This window comes from Diabrotica undecimpunctata, chromosome 5 (assembly GCF_040954645.1).
Source record: "Diabrotica undecimpunctata isolate CICGRU chromosome 5, icDiaUnde3, whole genome shotgun sequence".
In the NCBI taxonomy this organism is placed as follows: domain Eukaryota; kingdom Metazoa; phylum Arthropoda; class Insecta; order Coleoptera; family Chrysomelidae; genus Diabrotica; species Diabrotica undecimpunctata.
Genome location: NC_092807.1, coordinates 70,788,176 through 70,809,277, shown reverse-complemented (window position 1 = coordinate 70,809,277; position 21,102 = coordinate 70,788,176). Strand labels below are relative to the sequence as shown.

The window sequence follows — 21,102 nt, the reverse complement described above, 5'->3', positions numbered from 1 at the left end:
AAACGTCGAAACTCATTATGGCTAAGTGATAAACATTAACTTGTCTCATCTGAACAAAGCAGAAGAATTTGCAATAAAATATGAGTTAGTAAAAGTTACTTTAAATAACAGCTCATTAAAAGAACCATATATGTAACATATCTACCTCTATTACACTAATATGAACAATAATTTTTTATTATCAATAAAATGTGACGTGCAGATGCTGATATTTTTCGAGAGGAGCCAGATTTATTGAGACATCTCCTAAAAAAAATAAATGGTCTGCGGTTAATTTTATAAATTCAAGAAAAATTTTATTGTTTTAAATAGTTCCCTCTATGAAATAGCAGTTTCATATAAATAACATTAATACTTATTTTTCAATACTTAAATTCATACTTACGTATATTTTTTAAATGCATTTATCGATTTGATTCTTTTTTTTTAACCATGGTCTATAATAACTAGCGCATAGAAAATAATAAAATTTTGTACCCTGTGCTTTATGTTTATTATCCTTTGTTGTAGGTATTGGAACATCTAGAAATATAGCAATACATTTTAATTGTTGAACAAAAGAGAAAATAAAAACACTTTTTATGGTATTCCACTTAACCTTACACAAAATCATACACAAATAGTCAAATGCAGAGTATATATATATTGGGTATGTCTGTAGTACAAAAGGTAGTAAAAGTTTCCGATAAGGCCGTCAGACGGCAGAGGGATCGCCACGCTCGATGTCTATACTATGAAATGTTTTTCATACGGTTTTCGGATCAGATTTTTTCAAAACATCAAAGTATAAGTTCTTTTTGCCTTTATTTAGGCTAACCGCTATTTTTTTCTTCAGCGTTTCTTCTTAATCTAGATTAATGTTATATTTACAATTCTTTCTGGAACAAGCTGTAATTTTTCTCAAATATCCATATTGTGTGGTTTAGGCACCTTACGCTTTAGCATGCTTTGTCAGATGCTCTGTAAAGTCTCTTTCAATATTAATATCGCTTGAGAAATTTTTCCCAGGTACTATATTTCGTTACTTAATCTACCATTTGATTTTCAATCTTCTTTTAATGTTAGTTTAAATGGTCCAGTAGTGTGTTCGTACAGTTCAGTTATAAGCAAAATTAGATGTTGTTGTACACCTAATTCTTTTGGTATTAGTCATAAGTGTATCTCTGTCGAACGCTTTACGATAATCTATAAAACAAATCTATTGTGGGATACTGAATTCCCTATACTTTTATACTTTTTTTGGACTTTTATACTAATAGTTTTGAAATTAAATATTTAGTGACAATCTCTACTCGACTTTAATGCATTAAATATTTTGTTAATTAAAAATCGAGATATCTATTGAATTGTAATCGAAAAATTACAAAGATCTCCCTGTTGCACAGAGTTTTCTTTAATTTTATGTGGTAACAAACTTTATAATTCTACCGAAGGGGCTTCTAATTTCATAAACTGTTACACGATTACTCTATTCGATATACGTACATTTATATACTAAATGTTTCAGTGCCAATGCATTTTAACAAAAAATACTAATTAATAAAAATGGAAACTTCCCCTTTTCCGAGTTTATAATAGACACTCTTATGTTTGAAAAGATATAAAGCAAGTAACATAAATTATCGCCTTGCTTATTAAAATTAAAGAGTAAAATAAAGTTATATGTCAGTTAACAATTTATATTTAACTACATACATTAGCCAAATAGTCCTCAAATTCCTCCATGATTACATTGATGGATATTTAAATAAATTTCAAGTTCCAAAATGAGCCTGCTGTAAAATTTGAAAACCTACTACTAATATAATTATTGGCAACATCACAGGAGTTTAGAAGTGTACGAAAAATCGTAAATACGGTCCCAAAAATGGTTTATCCTATTGTGGAGTCCACTTAATCCTACGTATCGGTCGGAGTCTACATAAAGCGCTACTTAAGGGTTGTCACTCCCGAAGGTACTTTTTAAAAAGGCCCTTTTAAAGGTACAACTAACAGAGTTACAGCACTTTATTTAATATAATTACAACTGACTTTAAAATGAGAATTTACAGTATTTATAAGAAATTAATTGATGACGACCTGTCTGCAATATGTGTCGAAACTGCTGATCGGCTGGACTATTGAACTGCAATACCGCTGACAATCGGGTTTAATGTATCGTAAATTCTCCATCCTCTGGGGAAGTTTTGTGGGGGATGAACAAAACTCTGTGAACTGTTTCTGCTTTTGCTCGGCTTTGGTCAAGGATGTCTTCTGCTGTGGTGGGATTCTGTTTTCTTTTTTCAGTTTGCGTAGCTTGAGAAAACCAAAAATTAAAAGGATTGCTACTAGGATATATATCGATGGTGTCCATATGTAGCTGTGGTCTATTTGTGTTGGGAGGATGGAGTGGAACCTTTCTTCTTTCTGTGATATCTTGTGTAGTTCGTCTCAAGGAATTCTGTCCAATTTTAGGGGTTTGACTATTGGGTGGTTCTTCAGAATAGTGGTGGTCTTGACTTTTGGTAATGTTAGTGGTTCTTCTTTAATTGTTGTTTTGGAATTCGTGTAAACTTCATTATTGGTTCGTAGTTCACATTCTGGCGGTACCTCAATTAGATAGGTCCCTTCGAGTACTTCTATTTCAGTGGTGGTGCAATGGGTAGATACTTTCGTAGCCTTTAGAAAAACGGCAATGTAGTGTGCATCGGATACTTTTTGAATGATCGTTGTAGTGACAGTGACGGGAACACTTTAGCATTGGGCAGCATCATTAATTGACTGGAGAATTTGGACGATGCAGTCATTAGTCTGGTCATTCTCTTATGGAAATTTCTCAGGACAGATGAATGCTTTGGATTCGCTTCTTTTGCATGGTACATCTATATTGAAAAAGGTCTGAGTTGTGGACTAGGTATGGACCAGGTGGAATGATTATTGTGTGATTATTAGTTGAGAGGGAGTATAAATGGAAGTATGTGAACGACTTGGAATGAAGGATAGGAAAATGTAAAATGAAAACAAGGGTGTGATTCGTGTAATAACCATCAATGTCTATGATTTCATAGTATTTGGTTAAGACTTCTTCTTGAATATAGGGAATCTGTGATGCAGGATGGTGTTCAAGCATCTTTTGCACGGTCCATTTTATTTCTTCAGGTTCGATGAGACCGTTGTGTAAAGTTTTTATTCTTTCAAATGTAATTGTTGTTTGTAGATCATCCAGTATTTGTATAATTGTTTTTAAATTTAGATTTATCTGGTCAAGGATATTTCGAACTTAAATATAATTATTAAAATCGAAAACTAATTGGTTCATCTCTAAGCTAATTTTGTTTGTCTCTTCAGCTATGATTTCTTGGTTGTGTGTAAGTAATGAAATTGTTTGGTTAAAATTTGTCATTATTCTTTTATTGAGACTGAGTTGGCTATTGATGTTGGTAATAATGTTCTGTTGGTTATTTTCAAGTGATTTAATGGCAGCGTTGTATCTTTCAGCATCTTCTTGATCTAAATTACCAGAAATAGATTTTATTACACTTCTCAATCCGTTTATAAGTCCCCTTTTGCTTCTGGATTTTGGATATATTGTGTCGAGTTTCTCTTTTGCTTTTTGGAGGAGGTACTGTACAGTTTTATCAAAGTTTTGTAGGCTGTCAAAATATGGTTTACTAAGTCCATTTTCTATTGCTCTGTTGGTGGTGATATACTGAGATTCCATGGATTCAATCTCTTCTGCGATGGGTTCTAGATGGAAATAGTGGATGAAGTCATGAGTGCTGATCTGTATCCTCGCTTGTCCAAGTTTAACTGGGAGGATTCCTGGATTGTCCTTCAGGTTTTGAATTTGAACTTGTTGGGCTGCTACTAAGGTACGTCTCTAAAGTAGTTTTAGCGTTAGTCTTTGGCTGGTGTTTGATGTTCTTTTTGTGTATCGACGTATCTTGAGTGTCTATTGTTACGAAATTGTTATTTTTCACAATGCGGGAAGAAAATCTCGGAAGAAGTTTGTTTCTTTTTACTGTTTTTCTAGTGTAAACTTTTATGCTGGGTTTATAAGTTATTGGTGTTTGTCTTTTTTGATTTATTTTTTCAATATTTTTCTGTTTGGTTTCTTGTAGCTTTTTGTTTATTTAACTGTAGATTTCTTTTGTCTTTAATCTGTGGCTCTGTGTATAGTTATTTATTAGGGTTCTGTTAATATCGATGTCAAATGGATGCTTAGGATCGATATGGCCATTGAGAATTTCGATTGGCTTTTGTTTAGTTGATGAATGAATGGAATTGTTGTATCCTAAAATAGCATATAACATATGTTCTTTATTACCCAGAGTCTTCCTTTTTTCTCTAAGTATTCGTAAGTGTTCCAAAATTGTAGAGTGAAAACGTTCTATCATTCCGTTCGATTGTAGATTATCTGGTGTTGTGTAGTGAATCGAAATTTTGTGTGTATCGACAAATTCCTGAACAAGGCCGTTCTTAAATTCGGTTCCACTATCTGCGATTATCATGTGTGGGAGTCCACGGTGGGTTATAAAGAGCATGAAGGCATTAAGGACATTTATTGCGTTGGATCCTTCTATGGGATATGCTTGGCCATATTTCGAGAATGCATCAATTATTGTAAGAAATTTTTGTCCATATGAATGATTTCTAACGGTTTCGTTGGAGTTGGTGTTACCATAAACTTACGGCTTAATTGGATTTCTGTCATACTTCTGTCATACTTCTTCGATGTCTTTCTTTAGCGTAGGCCAGTAGTAGCGTTTTCTTATTTGAGCTTCGGTTTCGTTAATACCTCTGTGGTTAGTCTTCCCTTGATGGTAGTTCTCTATAATTTCTTTTTGTCTCTCTGTGCTGTTTATATCTTCTAGAAGGCTGTTGCATTTGACAAGATCGAATGCTGAATTTTTAAAAGTGTCTCGTAGAATATTGCATAGGGATTTGTAGAGTTCATCATTTTCGAACAGAATGGCGTATTTCTTTTTCGGATCTATATAGTTCTTGAACAACTGGAAAATGTCGTTGTAAAGATCATTTTTTCCCAATTGGACACACATTCTTTTCTTTGTTACAAAACACTGCTCTATGATTGGTTTCGCCGGGCTGTAATTTACTATCTTGAAAATTATTTGATTATTGTAACAATTTAGTGGTTTCTCGCTAATTGGAATTCCCATTATTGGATTTTCTGTCGTGGAATGTTTGGTTACATCTGTATCGTTATCTTCTTGTAAGTATTGGGAGTTTGATGACTGAGCTTTAGATTTTTGCTGTTTGCTGTCTTCATATAGGATTTCGTCTATTATCTTTATTTCTTCGGGAGTTAACGTTGCAGTTTGATTTTTTTGGATGATTTTGTCTAAGTCGCCTAAAGGGGTTGACGGATTCAATATTTGTTGAGACTCCTCGGCTCGGTCAGTTAGAAATTCTTCTAGATCGGATAAGGAACTGGGGTGATTAATCATAGAGATATTATCGTCATCTTTTGAGAGGAGTTTCATTATTTCTTCCATATTCTCGTCTACACTATTTAATTCTTTCGTGTGAATTTCGACACGGGATAAAGCATCTGCATTGGTGTTGTATTTGCCTTTTTTATATATTACTTCGTAATCAAATTCCTCCAGCTTTAATCTCCATCTGACAAGCTTTGAGTTTGGGTCTTTAAGTGAAAATAGCCATTATAGTGGTCGATGGTCAGATAAAATTTTGAATTTTCGTCCGAAAAGGTATGGGCGGAAGTATTTAGTAGCCCAGACAATTGCTAACATCTCCTTTTCGATAGTCGAATATTTCAGTTTAGTTTCATTTAAAGTTCTGAATGCATAGGCGATAGGTTTATCGTTTCCTATTGGACCTTGTCATAGGATGGCTCCTATAGCGAAGTTGCTTGCATCAGTCGTAAGATTGAAGGGTTTAGTGAAGTCTGGATATTGCAGAAGTGGTTCATTAATCAATAAGCTTTTTCAGGTTTTGATACAGTTTAAGAATTCTTCGGTGTGTTCAACGTTTGCATCCTTTTTAAGACATATGGTAAGTGGTTTTGTAATTTTGGCAAAGTCCTTTATAAATTTTCTATAGTAACCAAGTAATCCTAAAAATCCTCGAATTTCCTTTGCTGTTTTTGGTACAGGATAGTTTATGATGGCTCTAATCTTAGTCGGGTTTGGTTTAATTCCCTCGCAGGTTACGACGTGGCCTAGAAAATCGACTTTTTTCGGAAGGAATTCACATTTGTCAACTTATATCTCAAATCTTGTTTTTCTTAATCTTTCAAAAATTTTCTTAAGATTTACCATGTGTTCTTGAAGAGAGGTTGAAAATACAATAATGTCGTCCATGTAGACCAGACATATTTCTCCTATTAGTCCTTTAAGTACGTTCTCCATTACTCTCTGGCATGTTGGCATTCTCATGTATTCATAGTGGCCATTTCAATTTGATGGAATCCGCTGGCTAGATCTAGGGTTGAGAAGTATTGGCAGCGTCCTAGTTTGTCCAGAATGTCTGTTATGTTTGGAATTGGATATCGGTCATCGATGGTTTTGTCGTTCACCTTCCGGTATTCGACAACTATTCTCCATTTAATTTTTCCTGCACAGTCGTATTAGGTGAGACTCTTCTTCTGTATTAAGATGATCGGTTCTAAGGAGAGGATCGACATCTCTTAGATTACTGTCTTCGGTAGGTATGATATCTGACGTGTATATATATGATATTCCTCGAGATTTATGGGTTGACTTTTGATGGGATCCCAAGCGGACCCTTTTGACCCAAGCCCTTTTGACCCAAGCGGGCTTGGGTAATTGATTGGGGCTCTGTGACAGTAATTAATAGGAAGAATAGAATGCTCTGTAGTAAGAGTAGCTTGGGTAAAATCAAGATTTGCTTTTAGAAGTTTAAGATTATCGAGGCCGATAAGACCGTCAAATGTCTTGTGAAATTTGAAAAGATAAAATTTTAGGTTAATATTGGAGTTAAATTCATCTCCATTTTTTATCGTCTTGTTAATGATGTATACCAAGTAGGGGTTTGCAATTAAAACTTTTTTGGTTGTGGTGGGTGGTGCCTAGGGGTTTGATGGAGGTGAGGTTTCATGTCATTTTAGTTCCCCCTTACTCTCCTAGAAACGTTGCTAATAACGGCCGGAGTATATCGAATACCATGCACATGTGGAATGGTATATGTGGGAACCACGAAAAGACACACAAACACAAGGATAAATGAACATAAAAGCCATTGTCGTTTAGGACATTTTAATCGAATAGAAGACGGACTGAAAATTAACAAGACATGGATACCAATATTAAAATCCACAAACACCCTTCCCGCCAAACACGAAGTAAGAAAAGCTACTACAAACGACGACACGCCCCCTCAAGCCGAAACCAGTGGAGGGAAGGCGAGTGGGAAATATAAATATTGCCTCCGTAGTACAACGCGGCGTCAGTTTCAGGTTACAAGCGAAGCAGTAACATCTCCAGAAGATGACAACCCTTAGTGTTGGCGAAACGTCGAGAACTAATCTCAGAAGACAACGGCCTAACAGCCCGAACAAACAGTTTAACAAGTTAGAATGTAATCTGTCGGGTCCGCTAGTAATTTAATATAAACTTTATTGAATAGCAATAAAGTTCATATTGACTCTACATTTAGTTAGAAAATATTTGTATGGGAAAAAGAAACGGGCTGTTTTGGGGTTTTCTTGGAAATTATTCAAATTTTTCTTGCCTTAAAACCATCCTTAGACCTCAAGGAACATTTTAAAAAAGAATTGTTAAGATTGGTCCATGCGTTGTACAGTTATGCATTTACTGTCGTGTTATCGAAGAGGGGTTACAAATAATAATCGTTACTTCACATAAACATCAGTTTATTCTCAACCCTAAAACATACATCTATGCCCGAGCTTCGGCAACCTTCACATGACATGTCTAACCCCCGTCATCCGTGTTGCCTAACTCCGGCACCTATACCTTAAACTAGGCTAACAACACATCTCCCTTTTTTTTATAAAAGATCCCTGTGTCATTGATGATCTTATACCTAAACTAACTTAAACTACTACAAACATAATCTGTTAAATGAACCGGTTTCTTCACAAGTCTTTTTGACCTGCTAGGCTTTACGCACTCAAAGTCCGATACAGTATCAGTGTCACTATCACTTTTATCCTGACCCGATGGAGGTAAAACATGATTTCCACTTTGTTCGATTTTGTCCGGAAATACACTGGGTTCCCCCCTACTACTTTCCTCCATAATTTTACCCTGTATGTCACCATTGCTTTGATTAGAGCAAGGCATTAGCTTTGTGTTACTAGAAATTGGCGGAACATTTGAGGATTCTGGTTGGGTGCTCAATACAGGGAAACAGTAGGGTGCATGAATCAAATGCCATCTATTTCTTCTAAATTTCCCAGTTTCAGTTTCAATTATATAGGACCTGGATTCCTGACAGATCGCAACAACTTGCCCATATTTCCTATCAATCACCCACACAGAATCACCAATCTTAAGAGGATCTAAATCCTTGGCATTGTGTCGCTTATTGTAGTTTTTCACTTGTTTATCCTTTATTTCGTTCTTTTTATTTTCAGTGTTTGGTTCTTTTGAAAAGTTTAATAAGCTTGGAAGCTGGGGCAAGTTAGATCTTAATTTTCTATTCATTAATAATTCAAAAGGTGAAACACGACATTCTAGGGGTGTACATCTGTATGCTAACAATGCCAAACTTAGGTCCTCTTTTTTATTTTTCTGAATTAATCTTTTTGCAATTTGTACAGTGCGTTCCACTCCACCGTTGCTCTGTGGCCAGTGTGGACTGCTCGTCTTATGAACAAAATTATATTCTTTTGAAAACTTATTTATAAAGTTATAAATTTTGATGAAAATTGAGTACCACAGTCGGATCTAACTTCCTCTGGGATACCATAACGAGAGAAAATATCTTTAAGTTTAGGAATAATGGCATCTTCTGTCATATTGGTTAAAGTAAAAATTTCAAACCAATGTGAAAAGTAGTCAGTGGCAATCAAGTACCACTTATCATAACATTTAAACAAATCAACCCACAGTTTTTGCCACGGCCTTTGTACAGTATTGTCTTTATGAAATGTTTCTCTATGATTTACTCTGTGTTCAATACATTGGGGACAATGTGTGACAAGGTTATTAATCTGGGATGACAAACTTAGCCACCAAACGCTCTGTTTGGCACGATCTCGACATTTTACAATTCCCATATGGCCTGTATGAATAAATTCCAACACCTTGAGTTGAAGACTCTTAGGAATGATTATGCGAGACCCTTTTAAAAGTAATTGTTTTGAATAGGAAATTTCATATCTATATTGATAGTATGGCAACAATTCAAATAGCAATTTAGATCTTTCAGGCCAAGAAGACAAAGAATATTCTTTTAGTTTTTTACAAATATATTCATTTTCTTGTTCTGTTTTTATTAAATTCAAAAAATAATCTTTAATTGGTAAATTATGAATAATTGACTGCACATATGCTGCAGTTTCTGCAGTTAGTTCTTTATTAGGTAACGTATCTGTTTGTAAAGGGGCCCGACTTAAAGTATCTGCTACAATTAAATTTTTTCCCGGCGTGTAGATTACAGTATACTTGTATCGCATTAAGCGCATTCGAAATATTTGCAAACGTGGCGTTAACTCATCTAAATTTTTAGTTTGCAGAATTTGTAGTAAAGGTTTATGGTCTGTTTCAAAAATTAGGTTAGGAACTCCTGAAATAAAATCGTAAAAATATTCTGCTGCCCAGGTAAGTGCAAGAGCTTCTTTCTCAATCTGAGCATATCGTGTTTCAGCTGAGTTCAGAAGCCTAGATGTAAAAGCCACTATTTCCCGAGTATGATCTACATTTTCTTGAAATAGACATGCACCTATACCAAAACAACCTGAGTCTGCACTAACAATTATGGTTTTACTAGCATCAAAAAACGCTAGAATTGGAGGGCTCTCTAACTTTTGTTTTAAAGTGCTGAAAGCTTTATCTTGTGCTGGACCCCACAAAAAGTTAATATTTTTTTTAGTAAGTGTGTTAATGGTTCAAGAATCTCAGATTTATTATGAATGTATTTTGCAGCAAAATTAATCATACCCAGCCATCTTGACAGCTCGGTCTTATTTTTTTGGTTCAGGAAAATCACGGATAGCTTTAACCCTATCTGGATCAATTAATATCCCTTGCTCAGAGACCAAATACAGAAGTATTTAGCTGTTTGTGTTGCTATAAAGCATTTGTTTTTATTTAGTGTAATACCTTCCTTATGAAGTTTTGTTAGGACTGTGTTCAAAATATTTTCATGTTCCTCTATTGTCCTTGCATGAATAAGAATGTCATCTATATGGACAACACAGCCTTCAATGCCAGTTAAGATTTTTGAAAATCTCATAGTAAAATACTCTGGGGCACAAGATATACCAAATGGAAGCCTTTTAAAGAAAAATCTGCCAAAAGTTGTTATAAAAGTTGTTAACAACTGACTTTCCTTATTCAATCTTATTTGGTAAAACCCACTTGTGGTATCCAATTTTGAGAAGAATTTAGACCCTTTCAACTGTGCTAGTGTATGAGATATTTTCCCGAGAGGAAAATGTGACCGTAACACGTTTTCATTAAGTTTAGTATAGTCACCACAAAGCCGTACACAATCTCCCTTGTCCACACAAACAATTGGGCTGACCCAAGAAGTAGGATCTTCAATGGGTTCAATTATCCCTAATTTTAGCAATCTATCAATTTCAATTCTTAATTTTGGTAACAGAGGTAAAGGAACAGTTCTGGGAACGCTCTGTACATAAGGTTTAGCATCTGGCCTAATTCTAATTGACATTTCTATTTTAAATTCACCTATATCACTAAAAATACCAGGAAATGTTTTAGCCACAGACTCTAAATTAAATTTTGAAAACATATTAGTACTCTTAGATTGATTACAATGAACAACACTGCAACTGATTTGATTTACCTGTTTAAGCTTACATTTAGAAAAATTTAGAACATTAAACCTAATGATTGACTCTCTGCTTAATATAGGTTGCCTCAACTTCCTAATACAATATATTGTTTCATCATTTGTAAAACCGTCATAAGTAAATTTTATATGTAGCTTACCCACTGTGTCCAATTTATGATCGTCCGCTGTACCAATTGCATCACATGCCACAATTTTACCCATATATTCTGGAGGTAATTTTTCATAGGGAAAACAGTTAACATCTGCTCCTGTATCCACAAAAAAAGGTACCTTAAATTTGTCATCCAATAAGATGTCTACATACCAACGATCCTTCTTGTCTAGGTACACTTGGTCAATAAAGGAATCTGTATGTACCACTTGATTTACTGAATCCCTTCCTTCGTCGTCTGTACTACTGCTACTGATGGACCTTGAACACTTAACAGCTCTGACAGCTTTTTTCCTGCACATCACACTCCAATGACCTCTAAGTGAACAAGATCTGCATTCAGAGAACTTGGCTGGACATTTCTCCCTATTTTTACATGTAGGTATGCCACAGTATCCACATCTGTAACCTTCCTTAACTTTCTCATGAGTTGTTTCTTGTTTAGCAAAACTCTTACCTTGATGTCTTTTATCACTACGCTCCCTGTAGTCCTGTTTAACTGCACTAACTGACTGCTCCTGTCTCATAATTATATTTTGACTATCTTGAAGTTCAGCTTGGCGTGCTATTTGTATTGCCTTCTCTAGTGTCAAACCATCATTTAGTTGCATTCTTTCGCTCACCTTTTTGTCAGCTATTCCGATAACAATCCTGTCACGAATTAACTCATCTTTAAGAGCTCCATAGCTACAGTGCTCTGCAAGAGTATGTAGACTTGAAATAAAGTTTCCCACAGGTTCTCCTGGCCTTTGTACCCTTGAATTAAATTGAAATCTCTCAAAGATTGTATTTATTCGGGGAATAAAATGATTGTCGAAAATCTGCATTACATCTTGAAAGGATGCATTCTCCCATGGTTGATTTTGAAGTAAAATATCTTCTGCTTCATTTCCCATTAAATACAAAAATAGGTCTAGTTTATCCTTGTCAGATTTTGTCCAAATCTACTTACAGACATATATCTCTCTACTCTTTTCTTCCATTGGTGCCATGTGCCATGCGGCTGTGTAAAATCAAATTCGCTTGGAGCCGAAATGTTCGCAAACACTTCTTTATTTATTTGGATAGGTGCATCAATTTTAAGGGTTTTAGGTCCCCTCTGATTTATAGGTTATGCATAAGATTTGCACTGCTGTCACGTTCGATCACTCTTTGCTTGTTTAATGTTAACAAAACAAAGCACCAGCTGCCACCATGTCGTGTTATCGAAGAGGGGTTACAAAGAATAATCGTTACTTCACATAAACATCAGTTTATTCTCAACCCTAAAACATACATCCATGCCCGAGCTTCGGCAACCTTCACATGACATGTCTAACCCCCGTCATCCGTGTTGCCTAACTCCGGCACCTATATCTTAAACTAGGCTAACAACACATTTACCAACACATTTTGCGATTTATTTTTATATTATAGATTGCACCAATACTGAAATTGATGTTTTTGGATTCTGGTCTGACATGTTAAACAGTCTTAATATTAGAAGCTATAAGTTAAGTGATAAAGATATAAAATATTGTAATCGTAAGCTAATAAATAAACATATTCCTCACTAAAATCAGCCACGCGTTCCGGAATCAAGTAATGCCACTGGCCATTTATTTTCACGCCATTTCATGGCCTTATAAAATTATGATTTTTTTTAATGGTTCTTTATTTAAGATACAAAATAATATTAAGATTTTCAGGCATTTTTACTTTTAGTTGACTTTGCAAAACTTGGTCTTACGGACAACGAGAATCCTTACGGAGTACTACCTCCACTTCTGGCTCGTTCTATGGGCAGAGCAGCGGGCACGATCTTAGCAGACTATATAGGAAATATATTGAAGAAACGAGGAAAAAGGTAACTAGTATTAAATATAATTAATTAAAAATATTTTTCAAAATTGATTATGTTGTTTAGACATCGAATTTTAGTTAGATTGTATTTTATTTACAATAATTTAGAATGAGGAGTATTTCACACGGGTTTTTTAGTATATGGAGCATTACATCAGTTTTTTAAAATATAAGTTAGGTAATATATCGTAATAGCCAAACATCGCTTGATTCAATTCAATACAAGCAGTGATTTTATATTCGGTAAAATTAGTGGCTATACCTTGTCTCGCAAAGTGCAAAACTATGTATTATTTTTATTAGTAAAAGACGGGAGTGTATGTCGTTATAACACAAGAAGTTTGTGAAGAAGCTCTTACAGCAGGCATATTAGCTAAACCGATTAAAGGTATATTGCTCGTAAGAGTTTAAATACCAATGACAAAGAAGTAAAATTGGAAATAGCCCGAAGATACAAAAATTGGACAAATTTAACAGATTTTGTATGGGAGAAACTAAACAATATATAAATAGAGTGGAATCACTACTTAATACATGTACATACGTAAGTCGATATTAGAAGAAAAACAGTAGATTGTGAAAAGGAACCGGCACTTTTCTTATGTAAAATTGGTTTCAGTTAAATTGGCTAAACTTTGCAGGAAGGTAGCTTTGGTCATACTAAGGTCATCAAAAGTTATTATTGCGCCAAGACTCATAAATCGAGTTTCTGAGTTCGTGGGTTCTTTTGAATAATACATATTTGTAAAATATACAGAGTTTTAGTAAATACGTGCAACTAACTTCAGGGAGTGATTCTGCATGAAAAATAATGACAGTTTGCTAAATTAACATATATGCCCGCAAATGCTTTCTTTTCAGAAATACGGGGTGTTGAAATTTTTATTAGAAACTACCGACTTATTTATTGTCCTGAAGCTGGTTAAGATATGTTAATGAAATTTTTTTAATGAAAAAAATGCTACGTCACTCAGATTTTTTAAATTACAAATCACTTTTGAATTCTTGATTTAATTTTTGTCAAAAAATCTTTCTTATTTTCATATGAGGCTCCGTTTTTATGTAAACAATTAAAACATCTTAACGGATACTTTTGATTCCTTTAGTACACTACCAAGAACTATCTAATACAATAACATTAAATCAGAACAATAACAGAAAGTACCACTAATATAATTTTAAATAGGCGCACAGCTACAAAAATTTTTCAAAATTACCTCCCTAAAACGTCAAATAAGTTACAACTCTTAGTACGTCACTGAGATTTAAATTACAAATCACTTTTAAATTCTTCATATAATTTTTGTCAAAAAATCTTTCTTCTTTTTTTCATATGAGGCTCTGTTTTTATGTAAAATAATAAAACATCTTAGCGGGTACTTTTGGTTCCTTTAATATATTCCCAAGAACTAGCTTATATAACATTAAACCACAACAATAACAGAAAGTACCACTAATATAATTTCAAATAGGTGCACAGCTACAAAACATGTTTAAAATTACCTCCCTGAAACGTTACGTAGACAACTATTAGCTTAATTGGTTGTCGTGTTCGTGCAATTATTCCTTACTTATGTAAAAGTGTTTTACTTCAGTTAAATTGGCTGAAACTTTTCATAGAAGTAGTTTGGTCATGCTGATTAAACGTTTTCAGTGCCCCAAGACTCAGAAATCAATTGTTTCTGAGTTTTAAAGCTTCAAAATATCGTTTTTTAGTCCATTTTTAAAAATCATGAATTTGGAAACGTATCATCCATCCTACACATTCAATATACGTCATCTGAATATCAATAAACACGAATATGGTATCGGAATTACATTTCTTAATGTTTCCCTGTCGAAAACAAAGCGAGTTGTCCTGGGTAGGATATTCATGTGAATATCCGGTTAGAATATCCCGGTACCTACGTTTTCAAATTCATTATTTTCAAAAATAGACTAAACCAATATTGAGGCCCTTTAACTCAAAACCAATTGATTTTGCTACCTACTACCTGCTCTTTGTATAACTTCAATAAATTTAACTGAAATCACTTTTACATAAATAAATAAGCAATATACCAGAAATATTTGCACGATTACGACAACCAATGAGGCTAAGAGTTGCATCTTGTGTCACGTTGCAGGGAGGTCATTGTGAATGTTTTTGAGTTTGAGTTTTTTGTAGTTTTGCGCCTATTTAAAATGTTAGTAGTAGTACTTTCTTTTATTATTCTGGTTTCTTCTTCTTAAAGTGCCTATCCTTTACGGATGTTGGCAATCATCACGGCTATCTTTACTTTGTCTATTGCAGCGCGGAACAGGGTAGTCGTGTTATACCACTTTCGTAAATTTTGAAGCCAGGAAATGCGTCTTCTTCCCGGTCCTCTCTTACCATTTACCTTCCCTTTGAGAATCAGCTGGAGAAGGCCGTAACGTTCTTGATTTCTCATTACATATCCTAGATATTCCAACTTTTTAGTTTTGACGGTCACGAGAATTTCACATTCTTTCCCCTTTCTACGCAGGACCTCCACATTAGTAACTTTATCAACCCAGGATATACGTAAGATGCGCCTATAACACCACATTTCGAAAGCTTCGAGCCGATTCATAGATGCAGCAGTCAGTGTCCACGCTTCCATTCCGTAGAGCAGAACTGTGAATATGTAGCAGTTCAATAGACGGCATTTCGTTTTTAATGATATGTCTCGACTGTTGAAAATGGTTCTCATTCTAACGAATGCTGCTTTTGCTTTTATTATTCGCTGTTTAATTTCTGCTGAGTGGTCCCATTGGCTACTCAAATTGGTGCCTAGATATGTATATTGCTCGACTCTCTCGATACTCTGTTGGTTGACTGTAAGTTGAGCGTTTAGTATTGGTTTTTTACTAATTGTCATAAATTTGGTTTTCTTTATGTTAAGAGCTAGTCCGTATCTGTTGCTGACTTCTGTTATGCGATTTGTTAATATCTGTAAGTCATTCAGATTATCGGCAAAAACTATAGTGTCATCTGCATATCTAATGTTATTCAACCATTCACCGTTTATTAGTATTCCTTTCGCACAACCGTCTAAAGCTTCCTTAAATACCCTTTCAGAATAAATATTGAACAACAATGGAGACAAAATAGAGCCCTGTCGTATTCCACGTTCTATTGCAATTTTATCATTTCACTGGTCTTCTATTTTGATTTTGGCCGTTTGATTGTAGTAAATATTTCTGATAATTCTAAGATCTTTGTTGTCAATTCCAATTTCTTGCATTGGAGTCATTCATTTGTCATGTTTTACTCTATCAAATGCCTTCTGGTAATCTATAAAGCATACGTATATGTCACAATTCACATCCCTGCATCTCTGAAATAGCACCTGTACAGCAAAAAGGGCCTCCCGTGTTCCCAGGGCATAATGAAATCCGAATTGTGTTCTTGTTAGTTGTTCCTCACATTTTGTATATATTCTTTTGTGAATGACCTTTAGAAATGTTTTAAGTAAATGGCTCATAAGGCTTATAATTCTATGGTCTTCGCACTTTCTCGCATTGGGTTTTTTTGGAAGATTTATAAAAGTTGACACTAACCATTTTTGGGGAATTATGCCTGTATCATATATATTGTTAACCATTTGTCAACCATTTTATGCCATCATAGTCCATAAGTTTTAAGAATTCTGAGTGAAAATTATTAGGGCCTACTGCTTTACCATCTTTGGTGCTTTTGATGGCATATTTTACTTCTTCGACTGTAAATGGTGGTCCAGATTCGCAATTGGTGTTTGTTGTAATACCAGTGTTACTTCGTATATCTTCAAAAGTTTTTTCCACGTATTTAATCCAAATATCCCTTTAATGCTCTATTTCCAGTACTATGTTTCCCTGATTATCTGTCAGGAATCCAGTGTTCTTGTGTTTATATAAGCCTGCCGCTTCTTTAATCTTTTTATCTCCTCCGTCATCCATTCCTTTTTATTTGTTCTTTCAGGTTTTAAGTATTTCTCTGTTATTTCTTGACTTACTTCTGTGCAAATTTTCTAGTTCTACATCTGTGTTATCTGTTTCTGTACGAGCCCACGTTTTTTCTTTTAGGCGTTTTTGTACCTTTTCCTTTACTGTTTTATTTTTCAGTTGGTTAATATCGTACTTCATAATTTTTGGTCTTTGAACTTTCTTTAAACTAAGTTTCATTTTGGCCATAAGTGGATTGTGGTCCGGTTCTAAATCGGTTTCTAATTCTGGTTTAATAATATTGTATTACATAGTTCTTGAGAATATATTAAAGCTATGAAAAATACGCGTAAAGATGTTTTATATTCTTGCATAAAAGCGGGGCCTTATATGATAAAAAAAAAATTGTCACAAATTATATTATAATAGAAATAAAATACAAAAATTTCAAAAATGATTTTTAATTAGAAAAATCTCAATGTCGTACCTACCACTTTGTATTTAAAAAAATTAGACCATTACCCGTTTGAGCATCAATGATGAATATAAAATTCCTAATTGTATGTCACAAAATGTGCAATAATCAACTCCCACCAAATTTCATTAGCATATATCACTTAGTTTCAGAGTGTCGCTGGCCTGAACCCTCGGGAATGAGGGAAGGTGGTCCAGTCGCACTATCCATAGCTTGATTCGACCGGAGCAGGTAGGGATCATGGTCCGTGGATATATAGATCGTCCAAAGCTAAATGGAATTACCTTTTTAAAATAAAATACAATAAAAGTTAACTAATGCTAAGAATCTGTACGAAGAATGTGTTGATTAGTCTCAGAACTAAGAATCTGAAAGAAAAGTGATTAGTTATTACACCTAAGACTAATGTGTCATCGAATGTCACAGTCTGTGGACTAGTACGCATTTCGATGCACATCGCTCCGCCTCGAATAAGTAGAGGAGCTCTCGACAGTATATTCGAAGCCCTCTACAGAGCACCCGGGGATTTCAGAAGGTGGTTAGACCCTTAATTGTTTCCCCGAGGTGACAAATGACACAAAATAGAAAAATAAACAAAATAAAAATTTTAAGCGCTGAGATTTCAGAAAAGTTGACAATTTTCATTCAGACGTTTTCTTTGAAAAATGGATATTTTTGTTTATCGTGGGTACTTTGCAAATAAACAACAATCACATGATACCAAATGGTTAACAAAGCAAGTTATTAATCTTAGGAAATTTTCGGCTATCAATGAGACCTATAAAAAAATGTAAAAATATACATATACATACAAGTTATTTTATACATGAAAATATTTTAAAGTTCCTAAAGTAATAAAATATCAGAAAAATTATTCCGCTTGGGGACTTAGATGTCTGAAAAGAAATGATTTATGAAATTATTTCAGAGAAATTATTCTAAGTCAAAAAGACTAAATAAATCAGAAATAAATATTTTACGAAAATATTTCAAGTTCGAAAATACCTGTAAAATAAAGTCCGTTTATGGACTAAAAAAAATCCTGATAGAGATAATAAAAATAATTCAAATTTGCACTAAGTCAAAAAGATGAATTAAATCGGAAATAAATATTTTACCAAAAATAGTCGAAAAAGTCGAAAAATACCTGTAAAAATACAATTTACCGAGGAGCGAACTTGACAATCAGCAGCGAAAGGGGTACTGTGTAGCGTTTACGCTACTGATGATATTAATTCAGTTTAAAAATTGTATTAATAAAACCCCTAAATAAATTTCTGGTGACACGCCCGCGATCAATTTTAAAACGAAATTTTTCTGCACAAGCGCGAGGATCGCTTTGGAAAAGAGAAATCATCAAGTTTTACGATCGAGGGAGCAGTTTTGGTCAGAACCCGTATTAGCAGACACGCCGGTAAGTTTTTCTCACGTTCAAAGTGACGGAGTTGGAGGAAAGAACACAATCTAGGGCAACAATAAAACAATATATAAGCCAGAGATAATAATAATCAAGTAATTTAAAAAAAAAAAGAAATCAATATTCATTATAACAAGAGTTCCACATAAAAAAAAGGAAGATCTTTTTCAACGTGCTGCTGCTCCACGTAAGTAAACCATTTAACACGTATCATCTCTTTATCATACAATCAAATTTATCATTGCAGTTAAGTATTTCTTTAGGGATTAATTTTTGGGTTCCGAAATAATTTAAATTTAAAATTTCCTTGATTCACTTGCAAAGAACATAAGGTCATTTTTTTCTATAGTCAAACTTAAATTCCGATTTATTCCATGTCTTATCATCAAGTTTTTTTGTTTTCTTTTTTTCTTTAATTTTTTTTGTGGAATATAAAAAGGTTCCACAGATATTGAACAGCCTTCTGTATTCTGCGTATGTTCATGTCATGGCGCAAGCCTGTCATGTCTACATTGAAAGTAGCTTCAGAAATTTTGACATGACCAATACCTAACCGAATGTTTGATGTTTTTGTTTTGGTGCAGTCAATCTATGCTGCTACATTTATTAAATTATATAATAACTAAATCTAATACTTAACTTTTAGATTCCGTTACTTGAGAATATTCCCTTGAGAATATTCACTTGGGAATATTCCTCTGTTTAGTTAGTCACTTAAATCAGTAAATTATTAGCAACTCGCCTATGGGGTTACCCCTGGAGTTTGCTGTGCCATATCGGATCCAATAGACCTGTGTCCAATTTGACCACCCTTTTACCCCCATTAGATTTGTCATCACAGCAACAAATTAGTGTAGACGTGCCAAGAGGAATTTCCCATGGACTTTAGTGCTGTGAAAGATAAGTTTTTTAACTGTTATCTATTTTTGTTACTTTCTATTTACGACTGTACACTTCTCATATGCATATGATCAAGTAGATACATATTTTCTTTATATATATATATATATATATATATATATATATATATATATATATATATATATATATATATATATATATATATATATATATATAGTATCTAGGGTTTCAATCAATATAAATAGTGGGTTTTTGTTTTTTTAAATCAGGTCTGAGTAAATAAAAATTATATAATTTTGATATATTAGGGGAGGGAAATACATTTAAAGTGGTTTTTTTTAAAGAGGATATAAGGAGTACTGACCAAACTCACTTTTGATATAATACAATTTTGTTATTTAGTTTTTACATTATATGTCTATTGCTAATATATATATATATATATATATATATATATATATATATATATATATATATATATATATATCTATATACATATTGCTATCAATATATTTATCATTGGTATTTTGCGTTTTATTTCAGTTTCTACTAACCAGTATATAATATAGCAAGCAATTGTATTTCAGGTGATTATCTCCAGTATCATTATTTCCAGTCATTCGTTACTTCAAAATATCAACTATTGTTGAGTTGGCGCCCTTCTTCTTTTCTACTTGTCGTCCTCTTTGTATAGATTTATTCCCAGTGACCTTCTTTAGTTGTATCACGTTTGATATTAACAGGTCTCATTTCGTTTCTTGTCCTATCAGTTCATTTTTAAAGCCACGATTCAGTGCATTGAAGCTAGTCCGAATCCTCACTTAAGATTTAGTGTCTTTTTGGCTATTTAAATTTGTTCCTCTGAGCTTAGCCATATTTTTAGTATTTTGCATCACCTCTCTTCCAGTGCTTCTGACATTTGTAAGCCATACGCTTCCTAAAATCCAATACTCTTGAAGTATAGCGGTTTCAATTGGCTAGAGCCAACGTGTGGCTTCTTTACCACTTCTGGCTCTAAAAAAAATATATCTCCTTTAACTTTTGGTTTTGATCTTGGGTTGTTGTGATGGGTAGCTCTTTCGGGGCGACAGACTCAGTAAAACACAGGTTTAAAATAAAAATAAATCTATTTAGTATATATACAATAAATAAAAAATAAAAAAGGAATTCTACGTTGTATACTTATAAAACAAAAATAAAATGAATTCTACGTTCCCGTCTGGGTCCCGCGATGAATGAATTCCTCGGCGAACGTCTATAAAAGAAAAGAAACTAATTATTACTAATAAAGAAATGAAATAGCAGACCCACGGTAATGTTCAATACACAATACCGATGGGTTCCGCTTGGCTAAGGACAGAGTACGATCCTCAATACGGAAATCTCTCTGTCCGGCTTGGCTCTGTGCAGATCCACGGTAATGTTCAATACACAGTACCG

The 21,102-nt window shown here is 33.9% G+C and overlaps 1 protein-coding gene across 3 annotated transcripts in view; it reads left to right on the top strand.

Moving 5' to 3' along the window:
- Positions 1-21,102, top strand: part of LOC140441382 (uncharacterized) — a 670,394-nt gene that overhangs the window by 262,931 nt on the left and 386,361 nt on the right. For all 3 annotated transcript variants that reach the window (XM_072532091.1, XM_072532089.1, XM_072532090.1), the window contains exon 3: positions 12,845-12,986. In XM_072532091.1, the coding sequence (XP_072388192.1) occupies positions 12,845-12,986 (142 nt within the window). The remainder of the gene's footprint in view (positions 1-12,844; positions 12,987-21,102) is intronic.